This window comes from Acartia tonsa, chromosome 14 (genome assembly GCF_053477335.1).
Source record: "Acartia tonsa isolate MP-2025a chromosome 14, ASM5347733v1, whole genome shotgun sequence".
Taxonomy (NCBI): domain Eukaryota; kingdom Metazoa; phylum Arthropoda; class Copepoda; order Calanoida; family Acartiidae; genus Acartia; species Acartia tonsa.
The window spans coordinates 22,278,736-22,298,634 of NC_137273.1; the positions used below are offsets into that span (position 1 = coordinate 22,278,736).

Genomic DNA, 19,899 nt, shown 5'->3' on the forward strand with positions numbered 1-19,899 from the left:
TTACATTTCCACATAAGATTAATATATAAAAACTTAAATTTTACCTTCATTAACAATGAATTTTTTTATAGTTAAAGTTTTGAAAGTGACTAGGCCAAAAATAACCTTTTACATGAAACAATTTTTTTTAGCAAAATTAAGGTAAGAATGCTTTCACTTTTTTACTATGGGAAATTTTTATTATAAATTAGTGTAAAAAAAAGTTTTAAGTTAAAAAAAGTTAAACTTTTGTTTTCACATTTTTTTGTGTATTTTTAGGTTAAGATAAAACAAACAAATAAATTAGTTTGAATATAGCAAAACAAGTGTTTTTGTTTCATAATCCTAACTTGTATATCAAAGAAAAATATAACTAATATAAAATTTAAAAATAATTATTATTTTATTCTAAAAAGCATAATAAGATACTTCACAAATGATTAACATGTCAAAAAGGGGGAAGAGTACAGGGGCGTCCAAGCTTTTTATTTTGGGGGGGGTAAAATTTTTTTAGGGGGGGGTTAATTCGTGTTTGGGGGAGGGTAAAATGGTAAAAGCGCGCCGCAAATTTCTTTTACCCCCCCCAAAATTTTTACCCCGGGGATAAAATTTGCTTGGGGGGGGGGGTAATTACCCCCCCTGAAATCTGTTGGCAGGGGTAAATTTAGTTTACCCCCCCTAAAATTTACCCCCAGGGTAAAATTTTTGGGGGGGGTAATTTAAATTTTATTAAATATATAGTATTAAAAATGCAAAAATTTTTTTTATTAGAGATTTTTTATTTTGGGGGGGGGGGTAAATACCCTCTCCTAAATGGTTGGGGGTTCCTACGGCACCCCCAGGGTAGGGGTAAATTTTGAATGGGGGGGGGGGGGTAATCGCCCCATTACCCCCCCCCCCCCTTGGACGCCTATGGAAGAGTAAGTGTCATAATTAATCCTATTGATTTGTAAGAGTGACTAAACAAGCTAAAAACAGGCTGAAATTCGCAAATAACCGCTTTAATTTGTTGTATTTTTGCCAATTCTTCAGTTAGTAGAAAAACAATATATATCCATTAAAAAGTATGAAAACAAAACAAAAATCTTTTTCTCGAGTGCTTTTTCCGTTGATATTTTCTTTGTCTTGTGTGAAATTGTATAGAGAACAAGAACATTTGCTACTTTTGATGATACATTAAAAAATATGGGCTGTACACCCTAAAAAATACTTTTTCCTGGGTCTTCCTTTATATTAATATAGGCGGAAAACTGTCTATAATACAAAGTGATAAATAACTGCTCTTGTGACAGACAAAATGGCGGCTGTAGCCGGACTTTTTGGTGCATTTTCCACAGTTACTAAACACTTTTTTGGTAAGTTGCATTTTTAGTAGTGAAGCTACTCAATAATTCGAATTGTCTATTCGTCCGCCTCTCAGCTGCTCTCTCTCTCTCTCTCTCTCTCTCTCTCTCTCTCTCTCACTCTCACTCTCTCACTCTCTCTCTCTCTCTCTCTCTCTCTCTCTATCTCTCTCCTTCTCTCTCCCTCTCTCTCTCTCTCTCTCTCTCTCTCTCTCTCTCCCTCTCTCTCTCTCTCTCTCTTTCTTTTGCTTTCATTCTATCCCTTTCTTTTTAGTTCATACAGTAAAATTGTAAAAAAAACAAGGACGACAACATCCATAAAAGCGAAGCTCTGAAAGGTTAGGACAAACGAACATTAACACTTGTATAGTGTCAGAATTGAATAATCAGAATATTAAAGTAAAAAAGTCGAACGAAACAAAATTATAGGTAAATCTGATGAAAACTGCTTAAATACAGGATATTGTTTAAGGACATACTTACATTTTTAGGACTTGATTATAGAGATGCTTTGCTTATAACAATGTACTTTGTTGTCCTAGGGATGAATATTCCAAAAATAAGACTATTGGATAATTTTATTACATAAAACTTTGCTGTTGAAAAGTTAAAAAGCAACATGTTTAAAATGGATGTACGGACTTTCTGGTAACGATTATAGAGTAGCTTCGCTTACTAACTCGTACCTAACTCCTGTAGAAATAATCATGCAAAGTTTGTAATCGATAGGACAATTCTAAAATGCCTAAATTAATCAAAAGAGCTATTCGTTACGTACGGACGGACGGACGGACGGACCGACCCTAATTATAGAAAAAGCTTCGCTTTTAAAAATAAACGATTTTAAAAGCTCTGCTACTAATAAGTATGAGCTTTTTTGTTTATTTTGTATTGTTTCTTTAATACATATTTAATTCATTTATATTGAATATTGAATAACAAAAAAGAAAACAAAATTAGAAATTATTTGGCTACATAAAATATGCATATAGATGTATTATAAAACACAAGCATAAGATAAAAGAATAGTTATTTTTCGCATCGTATTATAAACGGCTTTCCGCGGATATAGAATGTACAATTATGACTAGTTTTTGTAGCCTCAAGGTGCCAAAGGCACCGGCTAAAAAAACTGGTTTTAATCTTATGATTGTACATTTTTATATTCGTAGAAAGCTGGATATAATACGCTGCTATATGGATGAGAACCGGTTCTTATCCACCGGATTCGAATGAATACGAGAAAAAGATTTAAAGATTGAGGAGAAAGTAGGAAAATATAGAAAAAGGGAAAATTATTTGTCAATAAATGTATGTAGATGTATAGCATATTGGCCATTGCTATTGGCTTTTATTCAAATAACCAATTGAAAGTCGGCACTGGGTCTCTATTTAAAGGTGTTTAAAAAGTAGAAAAAAAAGAAAAACGAAAAATATTTGACAAGAAATGTATAAGTATGGATGTATAACATAGACAAGTTCAAGTACTGAAACCGTTTTCGTCTGCTAACAAATTGCTTTTTGATATTTTGTGGCGACGTGACTGTTTTAATATTTCTGATGCTATTGGCTTATTTTCAATGACCCAATTGAAAGTCGGCACAGGGTCTCCTACCTGTGAATAGAGTTACATAGCTCGTGTCTTCTCTATTCTGTTACTTTTATTATTTACCAACGAAAGATATATAAATGCAAATATTTGTTATTCCGTTTTTTTAAAACTGTTTACTCTAAACAATTTGATGCAAAAATAGCCTAAAACAATCCTAAGTCTAATATTTAAATTAAACTCATTACTCACTCAATCTAACCGTAACAAAGTATTAAAAATACTTTTTCCTTTCGAAAAGTTAATGTATAAAAAATTTATATGTTTTAAAATTAATTAATTTGATAAATAAAATCTTTCAATATCTTTTTTTAAATCTTCCAATTATTTTCAAAAAAAATCTGCGAGTTCTGAAAAGATTTTGAAATCATTTTCATTCAAGTGTCAAACGTGAAAGAAAATGGGAGTGCTTAAAACAATTTTCTGCAAACGAGCGTTTGGATGTATCCCATTAAGATATGCAACATGCATGCTTAGCTTCATTCAAATGTTGGCTGGGGTTGCTTTAGTTGCATTCTTTGGTCTCGTCAATGGATCCCAGGTCTTTTTTAGGTTCATCAATTACAATATCTGCAATACTATTTATGGTGATGCGGTTGATTGTCAAATTCAAGATGAGTCAAATATCAGTGGAGAACAAACGCCTTTAAATGTGGTCCGAGCTTGGATTGGACTTAATCTTGGAATAATTTGTTTCATTTCCGGCTTTCTGGCCCTCTATGGCAACAAAGAACGAGTTCCTTGCCTGCTGTACATCTACATATTTGGAGCCCTCTTAACTCTAGTTACTGGCTGTGCAATTTGTATTGCCATTCTGGTTAATACTACACCAGCAAAACGCGTGATAATACAAGCTTCTCTGACAATGGCCGGCGCTGCTGTGATCATTGGATATACTTGTCTGGTTGTTGGACTTAGATGTCTTGAAATGAAACATAGAGATTGCAAGTAATTCTATTTTAAAATTGTGTTATAATTTTGCAAAAACTATTTTGAAAGAAAAATCAACTAATGTGTTATAATTTTAAAAGAATTATTTTGAAATAAAACTTAACTACTGATTATGTTATAATTTTGGCCAGTAATATTATGGAATAAAATTAAACTAATGTGTTTTATTTTTGTTAAAATAAAAATTAAACAAGTTACGTTCGTCTTATTAATTCAAAAATATTTACTTTTGGGTTTAAAGAAGCGCTATTTAGTGCCTTTTTTTATCGATTTCAAACTTTGCATAGTGATTCCTGTAGTAGTTATGTACGATTTAGAAAGCGTAGAAACTTTATAATCGTTGCCAGAATATCCGTACGTCCATTTTAAACATGTTGATATTTATCTTTTTTTACCACAAGTTTTTATGTGATAAAAATATCCCCTTGATCTTTTTTTTGGAATACTGATTCTCAGGAAAAGAAAGAACATTGTTAAAGGAAAAGCATCTTTATAATCAAGTTCTAAAAATGTAAGTACTTCCTTAAACAATATCCTTTATTTAAGCAGTTATGCAACAAATTTGCTTACAATTTGGTTTAGACTTTTATATATTTATATTCTGCTTGTTGAGTTATGACACTCTACAAGTGTTAATATTCTTTGTCCTATCGTTTTAGAGCTTCGCCTTTATGGGTGTTTTTATTCTTGTTTATTAAAATTTGAAAGGCCGAATGCTTTTGCCTAACATAGCTTTTGTAAACTTGAAGAAACACCAAAAATAGCCATCTGAATAAATATTACATGATCTGTTTCTTGAAACTTGTATTTTATATATTTTGGTGTTTTCACTTAAAGTACGCCTGTTGAGTACTTAACCACTCCCCCTTCCCCCATTAATCTTCTGAAATCTTAATCTTTAGACAAAATCTCACTTCTTAATATTATTGGATTAAAATCAATCTGTCACGAATTAATAAAAAAACGATTATCTACTCCCACCATTTTATATTTTTTTTAAAAATATGGGTGCGGGGGGTTTAATGCTCAACAAGGCGCTTTAAAAGAAAATATCTGTATTTTTCCTACAGATTTAGATAATTTTGACATATTTGGTAATATCATTGGATTTAGAAGCGAATATATTTTATTATTAGGATCAGTACGTTAGTATACCTGTCATTGAAACATTGTTTTAGGACACTTTGAGAGCGACCCATCTTTTTATTGTAGTGTTTGCCTTGGCATTTTTAGATTTATGAGTCTCCCTAGCCTTTAGGTTTTTTTTTTTTTTTTTGGGGGGGGGGGGGGGGGATAAAGGGAAATAACATAAAACCACCTTTAAACAACAAACATTAATCACAGCCTAATCGGATTTGAGATTTTAGAATTTATTATGATAAATTTACCTCTCTAACAGGTTTGAAATTATTGATGGAAATGTATTTAACATTACCCATCAAAAAAGCACAAAAATTGCAAATGTTTATTAACAGTATTAGTTTGTTTCCGTTTTATGGATTTTATTTTTCTTGTATTTTATGGATATTTTGTACATACGGTAAAATAGTTATTTATCGCATCGTATTATACACAGCTTTCCGCGGATATTAAAATAAAAAATTATAAGATTAAAACCAGTTCGATTTGATCATAAAAATGCTTCGCTTAAAACATTGTACCCTGTTGTCCGAGGAATCATTGTTCTAAAAATTTAATTCAAACTAACACTTTTCTTTACAATGATTAAACTTGTTCATTTTTAGAAATTAATCAAGTTTCCATCGATGATTGGGCATTCAAACTATTCTACAAATGGAGTACTACTCTTTTCATCATTGCAAGGTAGATAGATAGATAGATAGATAGATGGATAGATAAATAGATAGATAGATAGATAGATAGATAGATAGATAGATAGATAGATAGATAGATAGATAGATAGATAGATAGATAGATAGATAGATAGATAGATAGATAGATAGATAGATAGATAGATAGATAGATAGATAGATAGATAGATAGATAGATAGATAGATAGATAGATAGATAGATAGATAGATAGATAGATAGATAGATAGATAGATAGATAGATAGATAAATAGATAGATAGATAGATAGATAAATAGATAGATAGATAGATAGATAGATAGATAGATAGATAGATAGATAGATAGATAGATAGATAGATAGATAGATAGATAGATAGATAGATAGATAGATAGATAGATAGATAGATAGATAGATAGATAGATAGATAGATAGATAGATAGATAGATAGATAGATAGATAGATAGATAGATAGATAGATAGATAGATAGATAGATAGATAGATAGATAGAAAGATAAATAGATAAACAAACTCTTTATTTACTTAGTTTGAAAAGATTGTGCTTACCATAAAAAAAGTCCTTTTGTGTATCTTAAACCCTTGGATTTTTATCAATAGATAATAATAAATCTCTTGGAATCAGGAAGCGAGGGTACATTGGATAGTAATTTACACTGGTTTCCAAAGTTTTATAACCCAGTTATCTTTGTTGGTTTTAAAGATTAAAACCTTTATTTGATTTTGAATGGTTGGTTTCAAACTATTAAAATTAAAACTATACAACCAATAATTTTGAGGGGTAACTTTGTTTATCAGAAATAGGTTGAATATCAAACTATATTCTTATCCCCTAAGATCCCTGCTTCTAATATTAATATTTTTACCAGAGAAGTCACTCTGCAATTCTAGAGTGAAATTTATACAATTTAAAAATAATTTGTAAGCCTGTCGTAAAATGAATATACTTACAAGGATTTTATTACTGAGGTGCTTTTTTCATAACAATAACTAATTATCCTCGGAATCGGCATGATTGTTGAGTATGGCTTAAAACCAATCTAATCCAGAGTGGATAGATAGCCATACTGGAAAATGAAATACTTAAAATATAGTTTTAGTGAAAAATATATTTTTAATTATCTTTGAAGACCTCTCATATTACTAGTTAGATTCTTAATTCTTCGCAGCTAATAAAATAATATTCCTTGTTTTTTTTCTCAAAAAAATTCTCTGCTTGTTGAATGTTTAAACAGAACGATGCCAAGATCTAACAATGGGTTTCAATACAGGGAGGGTTGGGGACAATGAGCTGTTTATTACACTAGTCCCCAAAGTCTTATACTAAAATTTTCTTATTCGTTGGCTTAACAACTTTATGAACTTTTATTTAATTTTGATTGGTTGGTTCATTTAGTTGAGTGTCCAAGGGTGCCAACCACTAATTGTGATCAATAAAATGGACAATTTTGTGGTTCGTATTTGGGGATGTATATCAATTTATCAGTCATTGTCTTATCCCTTTAGATCTCTTGGTTCAATAAAAGGGATTTAATCAAAATTTACAACAATACAAGCTAAGCATCTCTATGGTTAAGATCCAAAACATGTAAGTATGTCATTAGACCGAATCCTGTATTTAAAACTTTTTATACAATTTTATAAACTCAAATATGCTGCTTATTAAGTTCACCCACTCTTTAATGAATGTTGTCATCATTGTTATTTTATTTGTTTTAAATTTAAATTCTTGAAACAAGATTCAGTAAAATCATTTTTTTTATCTAGAAATTTGCTCAGAAAATGTTAATCCAAATGAGTTATGCTTTTCAGGGAAATTTTATAAATGTCACGGGGTGGTTTTAGGCTATTTTTCCAGCTCCCTCGTCCTCCCCTATGGGTTAGAGACGAAAAAACTAGTTCAAATATATTTATTTCATAACCCCGCCATTCTCCTACATCAGTTCAAAATTAAATGGATTCACTGTGGGCTAGAATTGAATCAAGACAAAAGTAAGTGCCGAGCCCTGAGACCTATGTATGGTGAAAATAGACATAAAACCATGATGATTCCAGGTAAAACCAAAATATTTCAGCGGGGGCTTTTTGAGAAAATTAGATTTGAAAATTTCAAGTTCAATTTTCACCCCCTAGGAGTTGCCGCATAATCAAGACAAGAAAAGCAAATATTATTTATTTTAAATTTTGAACAACTTTGCTTTTATAAAGTTCTTCATAAAACCACTCCTGAAGGGAGTTAATAAATGGCCATTTTTATCACTTGCTTTGCAAAGGTCACGAAAATTCAGCCTAAAATAAATCATATATAGAGAGGTTTTAAGAAGGACTTCATAAAAGCAAAGTTGTTCAAAATTTAAAATAAATAATATTTGCTTTTCTTGTCATGATTATGCGGCAACTCCTAGGGGGTGAAAATTGAACTTGAAATTTTCAAATCTAATTTTCTCAAAAAGCCCCCGCTGAAATATTTTGGTTTTACCTGGAATCATCATGGTTTTATGTCTATTTTCACCATACATAGGTCTCAGGGCTCGGCACTTACTTTTGTCTTGATTCAATTCTAGCCCACAGTGGATTGGAATACGTGGATATTGTTAGAGATTCCCGCCTACCCCAATAACAAGTTTCTTTCAGCTGGCTAATAAAACGATACACCCCATCCACCGCCTTTACCCAATCAACTCCCCTCATACTGAAGGACCAATAAATGAGGACTATAGTATCAACCTAAATTGACGACAAAATTTCCCCTGTCATAATATCCACGTATTATACATCCAATGTTTGAAAGTTGTTACTTCCTAGAAAACTATGGTTAGGCGAAGATTAGAAAATATTTCCAAGTAAAGTGATATTGAGATTTATTTATACCGGGAAATTTGCTTATTTTGGATATTTGGTACTCCAAGAATTTATAAATGGCAAAAATAATGATGAAAACTATGGTATCAACAAGGATGACAACATCCATAAAAGCGAAGCTCTTAAACGGTAGGACAAACGAATATTAACACTTGTAAAGTGTTAGAACTCATTAATCAGAATATAGAAGTATAAAAGTCAAAGAAATTGTAAGTAAATTTGTTAAAAACTGCTGTTATACAGGATAATGTTTAAGGACATACTGACATTTTGTGACTTGATTATTGAGATGCTTCGCTCATAACACTGTACTTTGTTTTGTTAGGAATCAGTATTCTAAAAATAAGATCAATCGGATAATAATATCACATACAAATTTGTTGTTAAAAAGTTAAAAATCGACATGTTTGAAATCGGTAGAACAACTCTAACATGCCTAAATTAACGAAAAGAGCTATCCCTTCCGGACGGACGGACCTACCCTAATTAGCTTAGCTTTTGAAAAGCCACAGGACATTTTCTAATCTGTCTACTTGTCTATGATAAGATATTGCTCGCTTATGATTGAAAAAATGTAATATAATAATTGGTTTGTTTTATATCTTCAAAAGTTCAAAATTAGCTTAGTTATTAAAACGGTTCTCATATTACAATCAGTCTGTTCAGTCAAATTATTAGAACTTCTGTGTGCTTATATCAAAGGGATAATACAATGGACGATATATTAATATGCATCCCAATGTTATCAAACAAAATAACTTTTTAAGTAGATTAAAATTATTGGTTTAAAAATTTCAACACTACTTATTTGGAACCAACAGATTAAAATTTATTAAAAATACCCAAAGTAATGTGTTTATATAACTTTGGGTACCAGTATAATTAACAGTCCAATGTCCCCTCCCTCCCTGACTAAAGCCTATATTATACTTCAAAGTATGCAACACATTCTAAATTTCTGAAAGCATTTTTGACTTCACAGAGATTTATATTTATAATAAAATACAATGAGAGTATTAAACAAAAATGCATTATCATAAATTATTAATGCCATTTTATTCCATTTTATTTTATTTTAAGTAATGTGGAAAGGGGTAGTTGCACGAAGTAATGACTAATAAAAGGCCAATAATCAGAGAGTAAGGGAGGGGATAATGGGCAATTAATTCAATTTAAGAGTTTGTGCTGAAAGGCCATTAAATCCAGATTTATCCAGAAAATTTAAAGAAAAAGATTTTTGAAGAAAAAAAAATGTTAAAACTCATAACTAATTTTTCTGTCTGCTATATTCAAAACTAACTCAGCGAATTAGTGGCAATGATGCGCTAGTACCCAAAGTCAGTCAGAACCTGCTAAATTCTTGCACACTCCCTTTAAGCCATTACATAAAGTCTGAGACTCCTAAAAATTGAATATTGTCCCCTCTCTTACTCCCAATAATAGAACTATAGTATAGATATATATAATATAGATAACTACCTGCCCCCCCCCCCCGTTCCAAGGACCTATTTCGTCTGCTAGCAAATTGTTTTCTTCTACTTGGCTGTGTTAATATTCCTGACACTATCGATTGATTTTTAAAGACCTAATTGAGAGTCAGCACAAGATCGTTGGGATGAGGACATACATTTATTTAACCCCTTCCCCTTTTAGCGTTTTACTCTAATATGCCAATGTACAGACTAAATTACCAATGACAGGCAAGTATACATTTTAATTGACCAATGCAATGTTAGGACATTATGACATGATTCTTCATAGACAATATATAAAGAATCAGCTGGTATTATCTGGCATTACGGACTGATGGACGGACAGACATAGAGTATCATCAAACCCTACTAAATTAAATGATTTCTCTTTCAGTATAGCTGTGACATCCAAGCAGTTCTTTGGTGATCCAATCGAATGTGATCCTGGACACGCTAAAGTAGACGGAGCAGCATTAGGTAAGTTGGGGGATTACAAAGATGACAACCACTGGGTCAGAGGCGTGCAGAGGAATTAGCCAGGAAGTGCGCGTACCCCAGAGGACAGCTGCCAACATCCAGTTTACATGAGGTAGTTAAATACTTGTTAGAGATAATGTTTAGTCCACGAAGTAAAACAAACAGTTTTTTAATATGGTAAAAAAAATGATTATCTATATCTATATTTTGGTTGATCTTAAAGACCCTCTTACTCATGGTGATGATGACCTAGATGATTTAAAAGTACAGCAAAAGTTGTAACAAGAAATATAACCATCTTTTAAAAACTACACTATTTACCTTATGAATTGGAGAATTTAAAAACCATGATTGTATATTTGGAGTTTCTCTTGATTGGAGAATACTACAAATACAAAAATTGAACTATAGTTTAATAGATAAGTTGTCATAATGCTCATATATTTTGAAACCATCTGGGTCATCAACCCGACCAATAAGGGCGTCTTAAAATCATCATCCCCAGAATAAAGATTTAGATAATCATCTTTTTACCATAATAAGAAAATTTTTGTTTTACTTTTTGGGCTAATTATCATCTATAACAAGTATTAAACTACATCCTGTAAACTGCAGGTTGGCAGCTGTCCTCTGAAATGAGAGAGTGAGAATTGCTTATTTTCCAAATTTTCTTTATTTAAAATACAATTAATATCTACCTAATATTATTTTCTATAATAATCATTGCATAAATCCCTTTCAAAATGGTTAATTTAACAGAACCAAACTTTAAAAATGAGAGAAAAGTAAAAAAAATGGACTTTTCCAATGATTTTATGTCAACCATACATTTAAAAACTAATACCCAAATTTTGATCTAATTTTAGTATTTTCAATAATTTTCCATAAAATAGAAAGATATTTCTAGACTGATTACTTGGGCTTATAAATAAGCTGTTTTAGTATCTTAGGTCGAAAAAGATTAGTTTTGTAAGCATTTTACACAGAGTTATGGCTATATACATGATCGAACATATAAAAACTTACAGATTTTATACTAAAAAAACATGTATCGTATTGTATTACAGACTTTTTTTCAATAAGTATTAAAATAACAAATCATAAAATTAATGGTAGGGTTCAAACTGGCAAAATGAGTATTTTTTCATTCAAATGATTGAGAGGTATAAATTGAATAGGGTTGATATATTTGTATTATATTTTTTTGATAGATTGGTGCAAATAAATCATCGTTTTTTCACTCCAAATTTTTATTCCTATTATTATTATCCATAATATAAAGCAAACAATCTACATTTGACCTTTAATATCTTGCAAACTGCCGATTTTCTGATTTTTTTATGGAATATACTAAGGATTTTCCTAGATAAATTATTATTTTGTATGCGCAATCCTAATATAAAAGTAAAAGGATGTGTAAATTTGTTTATCTGTTCCTAAAGATCTTGCTAATCGCTGAACTGATAAGTTTCTCCTTCACAACGAAGCTTCTCATAGGTCCAAGGGATGTTTTCAACTATTTTGGTGGAGAGTACCATAATCCTATCCCAAATGAAATCGCCTCTAGGAAAAAATTAAACCAATCATTTTTTAATTTGAAAAAAAACCTAAAATTGAAAAATAAGCGGGGTGTGATTTCCCCCACCCCCCTAAAGTGCTAATAGATGAATCTAGGGGTGTAGCTAGAAAACTTTTAAGGTTGTTCATTATACATGTTATATATTATTTGTTCTTGGCACTTTATAAACGAGAATGAGATAGTCCCCTGAAGAAAAACTGTTATTATTGAAAAGAAAAAAGAGGTAATTTTTAAAAAGGACAAATATGAAATATAAAAAAGGACAAGAAACATTGCTGACAACATCCACAAGTAGGGAAGCACAAAATCTATTATGCAATAGACAAATGGACAAAGTGAGCTATAGAGCTGATTAGCTGTTATCATAACAAAGAAAAGAAAGAGAGATATTATGCAAAAACTTAGAATTACAAACCTCAAAAAAGGTTTACATATGTCTTCTAATAAGTTGTAACAAAGAAAAGCTGCTTACAAGCAGTCAGAGACGAAGCCCAATCTGTACCACTTTTAAAACCTGTGACGTCATAAAATGAGGGAGATGATAGGAGAAGTGGGAAAAAAAACCCCTAAAAAAGAGATGGAGAATTTCTCATTTTTATTACGTCACAGGAATCAAAAGTGGTGCAAAAGTGATACAGATGGGCTTCGTCGCAGTCAGATTACAATATATTTTATATGCCTAATTATAAAGCATAATGAAGGGAATTTTGGCAAGAAGTTTCGGCCATTTATGTATCTATTGTTTTGGCCGAGAAAAACTGTTGTAAAAGTGGCTAAAAAGCTGCTCAAAAGCAGTCTGACCGCTAAGGATGTTTTTTACTTAATTATGGTCCATATTGATGGGAATATTGACAAGAAGTTTTGGCCTTCTATCTTATACACTTTTTTACTATGCAATATAATAAAGGAAGGTGGAAGGTTGGAGGCAAAATATTCTCTTCGGATACTATATCCCTGTCTAATAGTCTATACTCAATAGTAATACATGTTACAAAAAGTGAGATAAAAAAGCTTTTTATTAGACAAGACAATACACTGAAATAATTATTCATTGAAGATAATATTTATTTTATCATTCATTTGTATTAGGTTGGTACATAATCCTTATAGAAAAGCAACAGGCGGTTTGTCCGTATGTGTGTTTGTGTAACGAAGGAACTCGCCAACCTCTCATAGGTGCATAGAAGGTTTATGGCTGTTTAAAGAAGGGTAGTACCTACATATATCCTCCCAAGATAAATCGCCCCTAGAAAAATAATCCCCCTCCCCAAAAAAAAAAAAATAAGGTTTAATTAATATAGAAAACATAAGGTCGACTCCAACCATATTTTCCCATATGCCCCACCCCTAGAGATATTATTATTATTAACTGTTATCCAATGATTGAAAAGAAGTAGCTATTTTTTTCCCCAGGCTCCGGGCGAACAAACGGTTGACTATACAGGATATTTTTTACACATAATATAAAAAGAATAACCAATTCACAGATTATATTTCAGTTAAATGCAGTCGTGCAATAACTTAACATTATTGGGTCTTCAGATTATTGTCTGTCCCTTGTATGTTTATTTAACGAATATTCCTATTATTTAGAACATACAAAAAACAACCACACAGAGAAGCTTCGCTTCATACAAGTATATCTACAGTACAAATGTATCATTGGTCAAGTACAGTACACAGAAATATCTCTCAGAGATTTAAGCTGAGAAATAGAAATAAGAAATATAACTTTTGTTTTTCTGAGGGGGGGGGGGGGGAGAAATGAAAATTAAAATATATATATATATTTTTTTGGGAAATGATTTATATAACAATTTTTCTTGGGAGTGTGGTGGTATCCTCCCCAAAATAGTTATAAAACTTCCAAGGACATTCTATATTGTAAAGAAGAACCATATCGGTACATCAGTTAAAAAGATCCTTTGGTACAGACAGATAGACACACACATTAAGCTATATAAGTTGGAAAGAATTTTAATGTATATAATAGATTTAAAATCTGCATAAAATTATAAGGATTTTTTTTAAATCGTTTTTTATATAATTCTTTATTTAAAAGCGCAAATACAATTCAAGGTAATTAATTTTGACCAATGGGATAGGTGGATTGGAAACTACCTGAGCTCTAATTGGTTGAATGGTGTACGACACTTAAGCTTCTCCAATCAGAGCGCAGATTGTTTTCAACACATCAATCACAGATGTCAAAATAAATTAACTTAAATTGTATTTGAGCTTTTAGATAAAGAATTATACAAAAAACGAATTTTATAAAAAATCCTTAAAATTTTATACAGATTTCAAATCTATTATATACATTAAAATTCTTTCCAACTTATATAGCTTAACACACATAGACAGATAGACATCATGTTACTTGTATATAAGAATGTATCTATATATTTCGGAAAATCCACGAGGAAAAAAAATGTTGAAATCACAGTAGCGATAAGATTAATGTTTTTTTTTCTTGGCAAAAGGTTGGACACTACGTGGCCACAATGGATATATTAATACTTGGATGTTGCTCCAGATCTTCACGTATAATGATAAAGGGATGCTAGCAGATACCCTCCATCCACCCCTTTTACCCCATTCACTCCCCTCCTACTGGGTGAACGAACTGACCAATAAATGAGGTTCATTTTAGCAAGCAAAATATACGACAATTGTTACCCTGTAACCTATCATTCAATATTATCCCTATCTTTCCTAAATCCGTTGTGGCCACAGAGGATATTGAATACGTGGATAAAGTCACAGGGAATATTTTTCCGTCAATTTGGGTTGCTAATATAGTCTTCAGATATTAGTCAGGGGAGGAAATAGGTTGAAGGGGGAAAGGGAGTATCGTTATATTAGACAGCTGGGAGAAACATTTTATCAGGGTATGCAAGAATCTATCACAATATCCACGTAGTACACATCCATTGTGACTAAAATATCACACACCAGGAATTAAATGGGTAGGACAATGTATTGTAAATTAATGTACGCCTCTGTAATGCCTGGATTACTTTCATAGGGTAAAAGATAATATAATCATTCCATGCCCTGACATTCCCGCCATTAAAAGACATTTACAAATACATTATGGGTAAGGACGTCCAAGCTTTTATTTTTTGCCTAGAACATCTGGATAGGAAGGGGGGGGGTTGGATATTCACTCCTTTAACCTCCCCATCTTTAGACGTCCTTAAGTTTGTATACTTATTTCAAGAAATGAAAATCTATTATCCATTATCGTATCTCTGTAACTTGAAACAGAAAACAGGTAAGGGGTATGACAATGGACATTAAAGAAATCATTATTCTAACTGTTTTATTAACAATCTGATTTTCTGTGCATGAGAGAGGGGGGGGGGGTAGGATATCAAAAATTAAATTTATTCATCTATCAAAAGCAGAATTAAGTTTGCATTTATTTGAGAAAGTATTTTTTTTTCGAATATAATATTCCTTGTTCCCTGACGTAAGTACAAATGAAAAAAAATGTTTTTATTTGAACATCAAAGCTTCTCATACATCCCAGGATGGTTTTTGTCTATTTGTTTCTTCCCTTACCTACTCATTGGAATAGATAGCCCCTAGATTCTAGGTGCGTAGCCGCTAGCGTATTAATAAAAAAATCTACATAAATATATATAAAAGTTTAAAGATTGATGTATAAAAATACATGGAAAACCAATTTTTTTAATAATTGAACTATTCAATAATTTATGTATACATATTCAGAGTATATTACAATGAGTTTGTAACCATACCTTTATTTGAAATAACCCCCCCCCCCTTTCCTAAAACCTAAAATATTTTATAGGTCAACACATCATATTCTAAGGTAACCTAACTCATTAAATACTAAATAGGTGTACCCAAACTTTTTTATTACACTTTTCAGGTATATTAACATTAATGGTTAAGAGAAAAATCTACAATATTGTATAATATTTATTGAAATTGTAGAAACCTCAAAAAAATCCACATTAAATATTTAGTTCCTTTTTTTATATTTAGACAGTTGGTTAGTCTGCCTTATTGAATCCTAAATAAGTTCTATCTATAATACAATTAGAACGCTGTAAATAAGTCCGTCTGAAGCTTAAGATCTCAGTACCGCTGCCTGAATTCACAATGCTGTGGTTCTCAAGGAATATAGATACTAGTCCTACGGTTGGTTTAAGCTATTTTCTTGTGAGGTAAGAACTACATAACTAAAATAAGCCTTATTTCTAATAAATTTGTCTTCCTTGTAAAACTATTAAAACTAAATGTTTTTGCAAAATTTGAAAAAATGCACAGAAATAAGATACATCTTAAAGCCCCCTTATCATCTGAGCTCCTATTAAAGCTAGAGGGAGGGATACAAAATTTATATTGAATTTCTAACTAAGAGCGAGTCAATGTCATCTTTTGCTTCCTTCCCTCTTTTATTTCACTACCTTTTTTAGGTCCTTTTTACTTAAAAATTTTACACGTCTAAAATTTCCTTTTTTAAAATCTAGAAGAACAATTTCTTCAGAAAATTTAATATTAAAAACATAAATTCTGGTAGCGGCGGCTGTACTTGGCAGCGGCGGCTGTACTTGGCAGCTGCCAGCCGGCAGAAAAACGGTTGTGGATTTTTCTAAAATTTTTATATGTCATATAGACATGCTATAAAAACTTATGTCCCTAAGTCAAAAATTGCGGTCATGCACAGGAGTCTTATAAAGATTTCTGGAGACCTGCAGGATTAGGACCTGCAGAATCATACCTGGAAATTTACTGGAACACCTATATTTCGAATTGGGATGTACTACTAGGATATTTTAGTATTTTGTTAACATGAAATGCTTTGTTCAAGTCAACAAAAATAGTTTTGCTAATTTTGCCTTTGGAGAATGATACTAGTTTCTGCCTCTATGGGACATAATATCAAAATAATACATGTTATAATTATTAGGTGATATCAAAAAATATTTCTTTCAGAGGCTTACTGTTGGATGTACTCTACGTTTAATGTTCCAACTCATTACAAGGTAATATGTTAAAAATGAAACAAAAAAGTTTTGATTATTATTTTAGGTTTTAAAACAAATCACAATTAATTAATTCAATAAAATTAATTTAAAACAAGTGTTTTAAAAACTTTGACATTTCTAGTTTAAACCAACAAATAAATATTTTAAAAAGCACCCAAAGTGATTATAAAACTTTGGGTACCACTATAATTCTCCTGGTCACTCTGCCATGAACCCGGTATTAGTGTCGGACTGATTATGACGTAACAAAAAAAATTAGCCAATGAGAGGCTACTATGAATTTTACCATTGGTCAATAATGTCCTCTCATTGGCTAATTTTTTTTGTTACGTCATAATCAGTCCGACACTAATACCGGGTTCCTCTGCCATTATCTGTTCTTGTTATTTACAAGATAAATGGGATATATTGACAGGAGAAATTTTTTTGTCAATTAAGGTTGCTTACATGGAGTTCTTTTATTGGTGAGTTCTTTCATCCAGTAGTAGGGGAGGAAATGGAGTTAAGGGTGGATGTGGGGAATCGTTATTTTAGCCAGCTATATGTATAAATTCATTACTATACTGTTCTTGTTTATTTCTAGGGTCAATGTTCTGCTGGAGATTATGATTACTTAGATGATGATCTGCTTTACAATTCTTATTATCAGGTTTTTGATGATATTTATATGCATTAAACAATGGATAGACGTCCAAGCTTTTTTGCCAGAGTAGGGGATTAAAAATACCACTAGAAAGATATTAATTTTTTTAGGTGGGGGGGGGGGGGGGGGAGTGGGAAAATTTTGCAAAGAAATATTTCATCCTCCTGCCCACCATCCGAAATTGCACAAATACTATATTTTTTTCTGGTTTAAAAGCCCTTAAATTTAACAAATCAGGCGAATGAATGATTGACATGTATCACAAAAAATAATACTGTCTTCCGCCTAAAAAAATCATAGTGGTGAATACCCCTATTGAAAACCCCCCTATTTAGATTTTTACCCCTCAAAAACAGATCTAGTGTAGATGTATATACTGAAAACTACCTCCCTTTCTTTTTAAAGACCTCTTTTGTCTGCTTCTAAATTATTTTCTGCTACTTGGCTTTTTTAATATAAGCGGCACCATTGGTTGATTTCCAATGACCCAATAAAAAGGTTACACAAGGCGGTTGCGATGGGGAGATTCAATTATTTAACCCTTTCTCCCTCTAGTGTTTTACTCTAATCCCTCAAAAATGAAAGAAAAAGACTTGGTCGTTTTTAACGCAACTCTAAAATATTTAAATAGATTTTATAAATATAATGGAAACTTTAGTAGGATTTTTCCTCCCATCAATATGTGAGGGGAGGGGGGGGGGGAGGGAGTCTTAATAAAAACCTATATTTAGGGTTGCCCTAGTAAGTACATTTCAGTATACCTATGAATGATATGATCTTACCTAATGTGAAATTATTTTATTTTCAGTGGGTGCCCCTATATCTGATGAGTATGTCCATGTTGTTTTATCTACCAAGAGTTGTTTGGCTTAAACTAGAGGTAATTAATATTATTCGTAATTTAGAAATGATAATAATTGATTATCGTTACATAAAGCAGCAAAAGTATTTCGCTAGGCCCTGGACCGATAAGCATACTTCTACTTTCGCAATACAGATTATTAAGGTTCTTGTTATATTTTCAAAACTAAAATTGAGTGTAAATTAACCTTTTCTTTACCATTTAAGACTAACTCTTAAACTCTTCTATTAAATTTTTTTACAAATTCTTGTAACTATTAAATGATAACCTGGTTGTGGTTCATCCTGTAAAAACATCTAGAGTTGGTAGTGTTACAAATAAATAAATAAATTTGTAACAAATTTTAATTAAATGTGACTTATATTAACCCTTACAGATCGGGGGGGGGGGCTCAAAGAGCCCCCCCCTCTAGTTTTTTCAATCTCATTTTTTTTGTAGGTAAGATGGAGTGCTGTGACTTCATGACTTTTTAAGTTTAGTAATTATACGTCGGCAAGAGTTGATTTTATTAGGATATCTGGTCTGTGTCGGTCGTGGTGTCCGGTCAAAGTCGGTTGGGTAGCACCAAAATTAGAAAAAAATTCTAAATAAATCTTAATTTCTTCATTATGACTTTTGTGTATAAGGAAAAACCTAAAATTTTTTTTGGTGAATACTTAGATATCAATGACCTTCTGAGAAAAGTTGTGTTATGACCGTTTGACCGCTCCCTGACCGACTTTATGACCGATTTTTGTCCGGCTTTTACTACAGACATATATCATGAATATCGTGGCTTCTATTACAGCTAGAGTCCTATAATTTTTTTTGGTAAATCCTTGAGCAACATCAAACAGATTTAAATATTAATTGGCGCCGCCAACCGCCGTTTTACCGCCGTAACCGCCGAAAATGGCGGTTTCCGTTATTTGCCGTTTTTTGGCGATGATCAGAAAAAGTAATTTTTTTGTTATGAAAAATAAAAGTTCGTCCTAAAATTTGGTCATCCTAGCTGCAAAATTGGCCGCTCTACAGCTGTTTTAAAATTTAGCGGCTGGCCGCTAAAAAGCGGCTAAGGAGCGGCCTGGCCGCTATGACTAGAAAAAGTAATTTTCTCTAAAAATACACATGAACCACCAGAAAAAAATTTTACGTCTTTATCTGTAACAGGAGCCGAGATAGAGGGGGGGGGCTCTTTGAGCCCCCCCCCCCCCCCCCGATCTATTAAGGTGGGAATTGGGGCCCGAGCTGTAAGGGTTAAACGAGCTCAAACAGTTTTTTTTATTGAAGC

General features: G+C 31.8%; 1 protein-coding gene across 1 annotated transcript in view; it reads left to right on the forward strand.

Annotated features, from left to right (window-relative positions):
* Positions 1-1,223: 1,223 nt before the first annotated feature.
* Positions 1,224-19,899, forward strand: part of LOC145305326 (innexin inx2-like) — a 62,473-nt gene continuing 43,797 nt past the window's right edge. Inside the window, exons 1-6 of the mRNA XM_080146937.1 lie at positions 1,224-1,334; positions 5,628-5,706; positions 10,439-10,521; positions 17,072-17,121; positions 17,708-17,773; positions 18,576-18,647. Coding sequence (XP_080003063.1) covers positions 1,277-1,334; positions 5,628-5,706; positions 10,439-10,521; positions 17,072-17,121; positions 17,708-17,773; positions 18,576-18,647 — 408 coding nt within the window. The 5' untranslated portion in view covers positions 1,224-1,276. The remainder of the gene's footprint in view (positions 1,335-5,627; positions 5,707-10,438; positions 10,522-17,071; positions 17,122-17,707; positions 17,774-18,575; positions 18,648-19,899) is intronic.